At 49.9% G+C, this 12,528-nt stretch overlaps 1 protein-coding gene across 6 annotated transcripts in view; it reads right to left on the reverse strand.

The window, feature by feature from the left end:
- The window catches only part of RBM19 (RNA binding motif protein 19), a 143,155-nt gene that overhangs the window by 36,896 nt on the left and 93,731 nt on the right, over positions 1 to 12,528 (reverse strand). The window contains exon 24 of one of the 6 annotated variants that reach the window (XM_077834748.1): positions 8,731 to 9,083. The exons of the other annotated variants lie outside the window; for them this stretch is intronic. Coding sequence (XP_077690874.1) covers positions 9,049 to 9,083 — 35 coding nt within the window. The 3' untranslated portion in view covers positions 8,731 to 9,048. Of the gene's footprint in view, positions 1 to 8,730; positions 9,084 to 12,528 lie in introns of those variants that run through there. 6 annotated transcript variants of the gene reach the window in all.

Raw genomic sequence — 12,528 nt, forward strand, 5'->3', positions numbered from 1 at the left:
GGTTCAAGCTGTACTGGTTAGAAGCGATTTGACATGTAAATCACATGGGGCCTTTCTGTCCCCATGTTGGATTACAGCACCAGCACGTGATGTGAGCCCTCATGTACACCTTTGACGGTGGCTTTCTGAGAAGGTGCGACATTAGGGATAACCTGCCTAGGTGAACACTTGCCAAGAGTGAACGCAGAGGAGAGCGAGCGTGGCCAGAGTGAATTCATTTCAAGCTCCAGGTGAGCATCCATGGAAAAATTATCACCCAGCTTAGTGACACCAGTCAAGGGAGACCTTTAGCCCTGCTTGCTGAGGATGGCGTCTTTAGGAAAGACAGACAAGCTACCCCCACATTCTCCTCCCATGAGGAAGCACACCTCCACATGGAGAACAGCTGTTTAAATCCTGCTCTCAGACATCAAAAGCCTCACTGGGTTTCTCAAACAAACAAACATACCGTAGGACTGAAGAAAGGTGTAAAATAAATAAATGGAACAAGCTGTGCATTTTCTTTTAGTATTACAGCTGCTGCCGAAGATAAACAACAAGGAAATGTCACAAAGCATCAATACAGAAGAAATTAACCTGACAAAAGCGCACACCCCCTCTTTCCCCCTTAAACAATTTTGCATTTCTGGAGTTCCCACCTAATGATTTTATTTTTCAATTAATTCCTTGACAGAATGCCAGAATTGGTCTCCCTTGACTTCTAGACTTTAGGAATGCTGTGGGAGACAGGTGAGGGGCAAGGGAGATCGGGGGGGGTGGGGGGGAGAGAATATTGTCCTGCCATGGCTTCCGCTCAGTGTCAGACCCCCAGAGACAGGAGGAAGGCTAGAATGATCTATTCAGAGAGCAACCCTCCCATTGTTAAAGTGAGACATAAGGCTGCAGGTGTCTCTTGCTTAAACATGACAAGGAAAATTGGGACAAACTGAAACAGTTGAAAGTCTGGAACCTCACAGCCACCAGTAACCTTAACTCTGCCCTAGGATCCTTACCCGATCGCCATCTACAGCCCCCGTAATGTTACCCAATACCCCAGTCATCTTTGACTCATCCCAGATCACCTTTCTACTAACTTTCAGGGACGTCAGAATTAGCCCAGCCTCCTTCCTGGATATTTCTCCAATCTCCCTCCCCTGCACACACAAAACCCTCTCACTCAAGTGTGGTGGTGGTTTCAACCTAGGCTAGCTGGGGCAGCAGGGCTTTCACTGGGGCTGTAACCCACCTGTTTTTCAATGAGGACACAGGCTAAGCCACTCAAGTGCTGAAAGTCCTCTAATGCCTTCCCTCAATTCACCCTGCTCAGAAGGACAGACAAGTTCTCTTACAATTCACTGGGGGGAAAAAGCCATACAGCGGCTCAGCTCACTGAAGTGCGAAGCACCCTGGGATGTGCCCCCAGAAGTCCTAGTGACACACATGCAGCACCAGTGAGGACACTAACTCGACGTCACACTTCACTCTGTTATTGAGAAACAGGGATAACATACTCCCCACATACGTGCACCAAGTCCAACTGGTACTTTGCGCTACACACTGCACGAAGTGGGAACAGGTACGGTTACTGTCCGACCATAATCATCAACGTTAACTCACATGTGATAGTGTGCACACAGGGCTGGGTTCAGATTTCAGGGGTGACTCAGGAGTAGCTTTGCTGATGGCAGTGGAGTTATACCAGTGTAAAGGAGATCAGAAGCAAGTGGCATCTGTCTAGGGGAACCAAGAACTGGAGACAGACGCCATCAATCAGAAGATTGCTGATGGAACCTTAACTATAAACATTAACTCCAAATTTTCAAAATTTAGAGAAGCCCTAATCATCCTTGTGTTGCTTTTTGGTGTCTAAATGGGTTATACCTTATATGACGGTTACATTCATAGCTGTAAAGGGTTAGCAATTGAAAGGCAGCTGTTTTAATAAACAGTAAATTGTCAAAAATTAAACATGTCATTAGGTTGCTTATAACCACGGCTCGTCAATTACACCTTCCACTGATACACTTATCTAATACTTACCAGCCTTATCTGCATATCACTATCACTTATTGACCCTTTATAAGCTACTTATTACAGACAAAAAATGTGTTCAAAGAACGTTGCAAAGTCAAACGCTCAAAAAATAGGAGCTGTCGGAATTAAGGTTCCACGGGTCAACCCTAATGTGGCCTTGGGCATGTTATAATAGCATAGGGAGCCTGAGGGTCTCATCTTGCTCTCCCTCAAAAGATCAACATCAACGCGTATCCCTCGAAAACGACAGCCCAGATTGGGGGTTATTGCTTAGCTTGACCAGTTCCACAGGAGCACAGGATGTTGACAGAGGGCACCGCAGCAGGCAGCGTTCAAGTATTTGCCTAGGCACTTCACAGTCACCCCGGGTCACTCCTCAGCTTCCAACGCTCTGCAATGTGCCTGTACGCTCACCAAACCTGGGACCCGACGCCCCACGCGGGAGAAGGTAGTTCCACCACTTCATGGTAATACCACGCCAGCTGCTTGCCTACCTAGGCTTGTGCGAGAGGTGCGTACTTCTCACTGTAATGGTGGCGGTATAAAAGAGGGAGGAGACAGGCAGTCCTCAGCCTTCCATTTGTCTGAGGAATTTACATGACCTTCAGCCCTATGGCACCTGAGCACCTCACAGTCTTTACACACACCCCTGTGCGGTAGGGCAGGGCTAATGTCCCCATTGTACAGAGGGGAAACTGAGGCACAGACACACTATAACCTGCTCAAGGTTACACAAGAAGTGTGTGGGGGAGCAAGGAATTGAATCTGGGTCTCCCAAGTCCCACTGGACCTTCCACCCTTCTACACTGTCATCCTAACCTGCTAAGGTGCCTATAAACAGCGGCTGAAACACCCCGGGTCTCAGTGGCAAGCCTGTGGGCTTTGTAAAATCTGTCCTTCAAAATCCAAAGTTACTGCCAATGCTTTGCATCCTTTCTGCTGCCTAGACTTGCATGGCTTCTGACAGTTTGAATTTTAATTCTGAATAATTAAAATCACAGCTGAAAGCAGAAACTCACTGAAACGACACTCTGCACGAACGCCCAGCATAGAAACTGTCCGATCCTTTGTTGTTTTGCAGACAGAACTGGGATTTGGCCAACATCGCATGGGAAGCTGGTGGCAGAGTCAGGAATAGAACCCAAGAGTCCTGACTCCCCTGTGGTAGCGACTGCTGCTATGGCTCCCCAGAAACGAGTACGTCCCAAGATGCACATAGCTGTAGCAGGGAGATTTCAGCAGCTGGGCATAGTCAGCTGAAGGGTCTTGAGAGGGGCTGCACAGAGCACTGTGAATGGGACCCTATCTGGGAGAAAGCTTCTCCACCTCCTGGCAGGGGGACTGGCCAGCTAAGGGGATGAGGGATGGAAATGCAGAGCCTTCCACCTCTAGGTCGTCAGCTGCAATCTAGCTCAGATCACTGTGAATGAGCATTACCATTGCGCGACGGCGATGTGGTGGCCTCTGACAAATCAGTGGCCACAGCCCATGCCCTAGTAGGCGAGTGTGTATGTCATCATGTCCCCTGCAACTGGTCACAGCAGGCGACGTCTGGAGACGTGACCAGGAACAAAAGGGCCACAGGGAGTCAGCGGCCGTCAAACCATCGGCAAGCTCTACTGTACCGTGCAGGGTGGAGACATCACGCCTTGATGGGCTGCAGGTGGGGAGGTGGGTGTGGGAAGCTTTCCCAGGCCATACTGCTCTGGGGGTGGAGGAGTTCAATCTGCAGCGCTGCCAAGACAGCACCTTGGATCAGCATCAAATGAAAACAACAATATAAAATACAAGCTGCCAGTGAGGATATGCCTCCCCCGCCACTTGCCAATGCAGAAGAGATCTGGGTTCGAGGCCTGGCTCTGCCACAGACTTCCTGAGTGACTGTGGGCGAGTGTCAACCTGTCAGTGCCCAGAATGGTCAGTCTTGCCTATTTAGAATGTAAGCTCTACAGGGCAGGGACTGCTTCTTCCTCTGTGTTTGTACAGCACCAAGCACAATGGGGCTCTGATCTCAGTGCGGTTGCATACATTAGAGGTGGGCGCTCACTCTCCACATAAGCAGGCCCTTGCTCTCCAGACTAGGAACTCCCAGAGACGACACAGGCAGGCAGCTGCTGGGAATGCACATAACCGTTTGCGCACCTTCTAAAAAAGGGAAGCAAATTGGTTTGACTTTGGTGCATGCATTGTGGTTCTGCTGCTCCAAGCTGGTTAAGGTTTGCCTGCTAACTATGCTATTTGCTTTCTTTAGACAATAGCAAAAGCCAATGAGGGCGGGGGCTAACGGGGAATTACCATGGGATTATCACATGGCAGGGTTGTGGCTGTCGCACTAATCCGGCAGGGTTTTACTCTCTGGCTACAGCATGTGTTTGCATTAGTTACAGATGCTCTGAAAAACAAAACAAAAACAGAGGCACAAAGCAGAGGGGAAGGGAGATACATACTGGTAAAAGGAACGCGTCTCAAATGAAAACAAACACGGGCTCTGAGGAGCTCTTCAAACACGATTACAGGTGGGGTCTCTACAATGCACCTAGCAAAAGTGGCCACCAAAAAGCCTCTAAAAAACTTTCCAAAGGACTCAAGGATAGCAACACTGGGTTTGATAGTGATAGGAAGTATTACTGGGCCAGATCCTTAGCTGGTGTAAATTGGTGCAGCTCCATCGATGCAGACTGTAAATAGTGGGCCAGATCCTCAGCATCAGTGGAGCTACACTGATTTACACCATCTCAGGATCTGACCCATTATTTACAAACACAGTGAGAGCATGCACCAAAGTCAAACCAATTTGCTTCCCACAGCCTTCTGCAGAGCATCTGGCTGGTCATGTCTGTTCACCACACAGCCTCCTGGAGAACGAGAGGAACTGGTTATAAAATGTCGCTGCCTTGTTTTTTCTGTGCCTCTTTAGCACTGAAACATGAAACAAGTCCCTTGTCATGCCACCCCCCTGCCCCACATGCTTTCCATTTGGAAGCACCCCTATACACACCCACACTTGCCGTCCCCATCTTGCCCATGAAAAGTCACTTTCCCCCTCCTAAGCCTAGTGCGAAATTCCCCCTCTGTCAGTTTAATTCTTTGATCGATGGGGAAGAGAAGGAAAAACGGCCCTGCTCAGCTGGCCTCCCAAGTTACCCCTGGCAGGAGATCGCCGGCCCCGCTGGTGACGGCTGAGTGAAATGTTTGCGGAGCACAGAGAACACAAGTCAATAGTAATTTAACTGGATTGGGAGCAAGTACCTTCCCTGCACGGATTGCAGCTCCCGGGAGAGAGGGAGTGTGTGCAGGATATTACTGGCTCGCTCGGAAATAGTTCCAAAACACCACTTGCCAGAGTGAGGGAGGCAGAGGGAGGCTTGCAGGCTGACACCAGCGCTACTGCTGTCTGGAATTGCAAGGGCTAGAGAAAGCGAGAGGGGGTTGTGTCTGTTCATAGAGGTGTGCCCCTCTCTGAGGCATCACCTCCCCTGGGAACTGACTGGACAGACCAGACTCCAGGTTGGAAAGCATCCACAACCTCCATTTTCCAAAGGCCACGGGAGGATTGGAGTGGTGACAGCGGGGTGCATCCCAAAACGAGCAGGGCTCAGCTCCCAGTTTAATCGTGCACTGGTTTGTGTGCAAAGCAGCCTCAATTGTAAAAGTAACTCCCCCACACTGGAAAAGTATTCTAGGAAAATTCTTCCCATCACCCAACTCCTTCCCTGCAGGAATCCAGAGCCCTACGTAAGTTCTCGGAGCAGGGTCCGATGGAGCCTCAAGTGGCTGAATGCAGATCAGCTGCCATACAGGCTCATAGGAAAGGCCATAAGAGAGAACCCCAGTGGGCCGCCCAGCCCAGAATGTGTCTGACAGTGGACAGCACGAGATGCCTTAGAGGAAAATGGAAGGAACCCCATTAATAACCTACCTACAGGGGAAAGCTTCTTCCCGACACCCCCCCAGTTAGGGCTTGTCTATACAGTGACACTCAGGAGAGCTAATCCAAATGAATTTTTCAAGGGGATTAATTAAGCCACATTAAATCCCTGTGTGGATGCACTTAGTCAGAATTAAAGTGGCCTTAATTCAGTCTAGTTTAATTCACTTCAGAAATGAATTAAGTGTTCACGCAGGGGTTTAATGTGGTTTAACTAATCCACTTTACATACATCTTTAGAACATTCGAAATAACTCTCCTATCTCTCCGTAGATAAGCCCTTAGTGTTTGCTTTATAGCCCTGCAATCTAACCCAAACCCAATGGGGACTCAAGTACAAGTTCCTGGGTGGGATAGCTCAGTGGTTTGAGCATTGGCCTGTTAAACCCAGGGTTGTGAGTTCAATCCTTGAGGGGGCCATTTAGGGATCTGGGGCAAAAATTGGGGATTGGTCCTGGTTTGAGCAGGGGGTTGGACTAGATGACCTCCTGAGGTTCTTCCAACCCGGATAGTCTATGATTCCTCTTGGGCCGTGGCTGGGTCAGCTCAACTCCTGCCCTGTGATCAGGCCGGTGGCAGCTGTGTGTCCCACTCCTGCAAGCTGACACCTCCCTGCTCTGTGGAGCGAACGTGCTGAGGAATTGCAGCATCTCTCACTGCATGGTGCACACAGCGCAGCAGGGGGCGGTGGACAGCAGGAGCAGGGCACGCAGCTGCCGGCGCCAGCTCCATGGGTAGGAGGCATCAGTGTCACTGAATCGGGTTCCGGGGGAAGGGTTGGGAAAGATGAGCTTGGGTTTGGTTCCAGCTTAAAAATCAGACCTGAGCAGAGCTCTAGCTCGTTTTATGTCCTTAAGCAGAAGAGTTTCTATCCGTTACATTTGTTTTTTCTTCCCAATGTTACAGTTGTTCTCTTTGAACATAAAAGCATCTAATACTTTCTGGAATTCTGCTAAGCTCCTGCCTCAATATCATCTCATAGCACTGAGTTCCACTGACTAACGGTGTGGTGTATAAAAAAAAGTATTTAAAATCTTGGGTTGTGTAATGCATAATGTATACAAACCGAGAGCACTAAAAAGAGGCTATACTAATATATGATAAGAGGGCAAACACACTCCTTGGATGCATATGCAGGGGAATATCAATTAGGAGTAGGGAGGTGTTACTGCCACTCTAGATGGCCGTAGGGAGACCATTCTGGAATACTGCGTCCAGTTCGGGGGGGGGGTTTTCAAATTCAAATTCAAATCCAATTTCAAAAAGGAAGTTGGAAAAAACATGGAAAGGTTTCAAAAGAAGCTACAAGATGATCCGAGGTCTGAAAAACAAGCGAGAGTCTGAAGACACTATCTATTTAGTTTGCTGAAGAGAAGGCTAAGGGGTGACTTGATGACAATTGCAAAAACCTACATGGGGAAGAGATTTCTGACAGCTGATGGCTCTTTAGTCGAGCAAAAAACAAAAACCAAGATCCAATGATTGGAAGATGAACCTAGACGAATGCAGATTAGAAATAAGTTGCATACTTTTAACAGTGAGAGAAATTAATTCTCTAGCTGGACCAAATTCTCTAGCAATGGTGGATCCTCCATCGCTTGCAGTCTAGAAGTCAAAACTGTATATCTTTCTAAAAGGTACCTACAGAAGTCATAGGCTAGATGCAGGAATCAGTTGGTGAGATTCTCTGGCCTGTGCTATTTGGTAGGTCAGACTAGATGAGGATTATGATCCCTTCTTTCCTTAAAATCTATTACTCTATACTTACTTTGATGTATAGAAATGCTAAAAAGGGCACCCATCCATATGGTCTAAGACAGTAGTTCTCAACCTTTTTGATACCAGAGACCGGCTTGCTGCGTCCTAAACTGTGTCAGGGAGATCACAGGTCTAGAGACTGGTCGTGGAGAACCACTGTCTAAGAGAATCACTATGAAGAGGATGGAGTTTATTGTTGGTGTACGTCAAACATTTAGTGAAAGTGTGGCCGCAGTAGTCTTGGAGCGTGCACCGTGTCATCCAATGTTAAAAAAAAATGGATAAGTTGTTACAAACCCATCTCCCTCCTCGTTGGCACTGTGAAGCCTGTCCTACACGTGGACACATGAGGCCACATAATGTTGGCAACACCTGTACAAACCTGTTGCGACCACAAAGAAGAAGAAACTGAAACAGGGCTTTTTTAATAACACCCCCCCCCCCAGTGTTTCAAAATACTTTTTAAGTTTTACTATCAATTAGCATGAAACATGGAATGACACGACTACAAAAGGGGTACATTCTGAAACCTACGAGGGATATGGAATATTCATCACGTTTGTCCTGCCCAGACATTTGCCTTATTCTAGTATGTGCAGAAACTTCCATGACACTTTAATTGTTTGCTCACATTTCCTTGCAAGTTTTACTAATAACTAGGAAGAGAGCCAGGTGTACTGTAGTCCAGGCTTATGTTCTGCAGCTCTGCTTGCATAACACCACCAGTGCAGCGTGATATAAACGGGCACCACCTCATTATACAAGTCCTGAGCCTGACGTGACCAGAGTCTACAGATTTATTCAGTGAATACAAATCACTTGCATTTCTGGGGCACTTTTGATTCTAAAGGACCTCAAAGCGCTTTGTAAACTATACAGGCATCACTTCACTGCCCACAGAACAGCAGCCCCTCTGGTGTGGCAGGACGCAGCTGTTGAACAATGCACAGTAACACCGCACAGTTTAGGGCAGGAAGCAAAGAATGCTCCATCAGCCCAAGGAAGGGACTGCTGTGCCGTCAGTACGCTGAGGACACCGAGCTCCGATTGTCCTTCTCAGCTGGGATAGTAGAGCAGAAGTGGGGACCGGCATGAAAAGTCGTTCACTCCTGGCAATACAGAAGGGGGAGCTTTTTGGTGGAAGGGAGCACTTGGAAGAACTGGTAACAATAGTGACCTCACCCTTAATGTAGGATGTCTGCTCTCCATGTCTCAGGGTCCTGCTGGACTCATCTCTGCTCCTGGGCACTCAGAGCCTGGGTGGGTAGAAATGCCTTTTCCTCCTCCTCCTCCCTTTCCTCTTGGATGCTGCCCTGGTCATGGTGGTACATGCCTTGGTGCCCTCAAGGCTAGGTTACTGCCACAGAAGGACTCTGAAAGCCACCTGGAAACCACAGCCAGTTAGGCAGATAGCAGCCCTCCTCATAAGCAGTGCTCATGTTGGTCCACCCAGGGCTGCACGTGCTAGACGAGTAGTTTTCAAACCGTGGGTCGTGACCCAGAACTGGGTGGCGGAATGTCAGGCACTGGGTGGCGGTGGCTCCGATCAGCACTGCTGACCGGGCTGTTAAAAGTCCTGTCGGCGGTGCTGCCCAGCTAAGGCAGGCTAGTTCCTACCTGTTCCGACACTGCGCTGCGCCCCGGAAGCGACCAGCAGCAGGTCCAGCTCCTAGGCAGGGGGGCCACAGGGCTCCACACGCTGCCCCTGCCCTGAGCACTGGCTCCACTGGTTCCCAGCCAATGGGAGCTGGAGGGGTGGTGCCTTTGGGTGAGAGCCGCGTGGAGACGCTTGCGCACCTCCACCTAGAAGCTGGACCTGCTGTTGGCCGCTTCCGGGGCGCAACGTGGTCTGCAGTGTCAGGACAGGCAGGAAGCCTGCCTTAGCACCCCCGCTGCAACGCTGTCCGGGAGCCGCCCGAGGTAAGCTCGCACCCCAATCCCCTGCCCCAGCCTTGAGAGCCCCCAAACCCGGAGCCCCTTCCTGCATCCCATACCCCTCATCCCCAGCTCCACCCCAGAGCCTGCACCCCCAGCCCAGAACCCTGACTCCCTCCTGCACCCCCAACCCCCTCCCACACCCTAAACGCCTCATTCCCGGCCCCACCCCACAGCCCTCACCCTGCACCCCAACCCTGAGACCCTCCCACACACCAAACCCCTCATCCCCAGCTCCGTTGGGTCATGGGCATCAACAATTTTCTTCAACTGGGTCGCCAGAAAATAAGTTTGAAAACCACTGTGCTAGACTGTCTGCCAGTCTAACTCTGGGTCCGTTTCAAGAACACAGCCTCCATTCTTTAAATCCCCAAACTTGGATTTGAATCTGGCTCTCCTTAAGATCATCTCTCACCTGCACCCTGCCCATGCCTACCCTATACCTCTGAGGCTGGCAGAGCCCGCTTTCAAACTAAGAGCCAGGAAGCAGAATGCTATCTGGGAGAAGGCACCAGGTAAGATCTCTCCTGCTGGATTTCCCCTACCAGGTAAATGAGGCGCAATCATGGCTGGGCACACTGGACACCACACCCGGATTCCTTCTTGTCAGTGAGCAGCTTTGTTACAGGGACATGTAATCTGTTGAGGGATGTAATCAGTTCAGGTCCTGTTGCCTAGGTACTACGGGGAAGGGACCTTAGAAATGCATGCAGTGGAATAACATTGGGAAGACAGCAATGACTGCTACTGGAGACTGGCCAGGGTAACACAGCTGTCACCCCTCTTCTTGTGCCATGGGATCTCCAATGACCACACATGGTCAGGACCTTACTTTGACGTGTCACCCAAAACATAAAACCACCAGTACGGCACCCCCAGTATATTAGGCGCTATGTCAGTGTCTACTCAAAGCACCAATTACTGTCTCACCAGCACCACATCCTGCAGCAACTTTGAATCTTTGGCGGGGTCTCTCAATCCAAGCAACCACCAGCTCTGACCCTATTTCGCTTAAGACTGGACAAGCTCACAGCCCGAGTGAGCCTGGGGAGAAGTGGTGGTGGGGTGCTGGCATGGCTACTGGCTGCTAGTGATGCAAGTCGTATTTGAACCCAGTTCTCCAGGCAAGAGCATTAACCCACAGCACTGCCCTACCTGCTATTAACAAAAGAACAGGAAGGGGGGCATTTTTTAAAAAAAACAACAACCTGAGAGTGTAGCCAAACAAAGCCATTTCCCTTCTGCCTGAGAGGCCAGCAAACAAAGACTTCTGCATCAGATTCTTTTGGCACTATTATATGCGCTCTGCTGAATTCACAGGCACTGCGGCCTGCAAAAGGACTGAAAGCTTCTCTCAGCCACGAGCCTGCTGTTTGAACCGCACTCTGGATGAATGAGACACAGCCGGCAGCTTACTTACTTTCCTCTGCTGTGTTCACTTCTCTTCCTCTCCCGAGCTCCCTCCCACGCACATGTCTGCCAGAGCATCCCCCTCTTTGCTTGCCATGTGGGTTCGCTTTCAAAATCCAATTCAGGGGAGGGGGAGGGACAGAAGATGCTGTACCCAGACAAGCAGAGCTTTCCGCCTTCCCTGCTGACGCTTTCTGCCCTCTAAGGCTGCTGATCTTTTGAGCGACTTATGCTCCTCTTTGAAACGTCTACTGCATTGCAAGACGCCATGTTCTCTGTCTCTTGGGAGACACAGGAGAAAGAAAACAAGGCTGTGTTCTACATGGCCAAGGGCCCAACCCCCGTAGCTAAAAGCACGATATAAGCTACCCTCAAATTCAAGATAAAGCGTACACACTGGGTTGCACATAAAAAACCTGGCTGTCCCATGCATGATCTGGAAGAACCCGAGGTGCACTAAATGCAGGGGAAACCATGTGCTTCAATGGAAATGGCTCGCTGGGAAGCAGAAAGAAAAGAGAAAAATGGAGCGTGCTCTCCGCAAAGGAGGCAGCGCAGGGCCTCAGCAGAGCGGAGCGGGTTCAGGTGGTGTTTGTATGTTCACAGTACGTGTGCCCCCAGCAGGAATGCTCATGGCTGGCAACAAATGAAGAACGTTCTGCTCCATGACTCACTCTCACTCTGCTAATCTAAACTGCGGCCTTGCTCGATGGGTGCTTGTGGTCTGAACAGCTCCCTTATCAGCCGGCGCGGAGCAGGAAGCACGGCTGGAGAGACGAGCACGTGGGTGGTTATAACAATCTGTGCCACAGTAACAACTAGCTGCGTGGCAAGATGGGATGGAGGAGGTCAGGGGAATAAATGGTGAAGCAGCTTTTGATTACAATCACCAATGACAAGAGTTTGGGGCTCTCAGACACAGACATGTAGACTTTTTATTCCAACGATCACTCAGAGGACAGTATTAGAGTCCCAGCACTGGGCTAGACAGGAAGGGTCAGAGCAGAACCGCAGTGCATTGGCACAAAGCTGGGTATTGCACAGCGCATTGGCACAAAGCTGGGTATTGTACAGCGTAGACCCACAATATGCCTGGCTCCACCAACGGAAAAAATCAGCCTCTCCCCACCCCCAGCTAACGTGCTATACTGACCAAAACAATGGTGAAGGTGTATCAGAGAGGCTGCTGATGGAAGGGAGAGATGCAGCTGCAGTTTACCTATGCTTATTTCTAGCCCTTCCATTTTCTGCAATATTACAGCAATGGTATGTGTCTCCCACACGTTCCAACATGGCAGACCGAAGCCACACAGAGCCTGGTGGAACACATTTCCCGTTCAGCTCCCAGTAACGCTGTCAGGTTCCCTTTGGGGGTGGCTTTGAAGGACCATATGCTGGAATAGAACGCTCCAGGCAACCAGGAGATGAGCTAAGTCCTAGATATAGTCACACTGGGCTCTCAGGCAACCACTGAACCCAGGGTC

The sequence above is a fragment of the Eretmochelys imbricata genome, chromosome 15, assembly GCF_965152235.1.
Source record: "Eretmochelys imbricata isolate rEreImb1 chromosome 15, rEreImb1.hap1, whole genome shotgun sequence".
In the NCBI taxonomy this organism is placed as follows: Eukaryota; Metazoa; Chordata; order Testudines; family Cheloniidae; genus Eretmochelys; species Eretmochelys imbricata.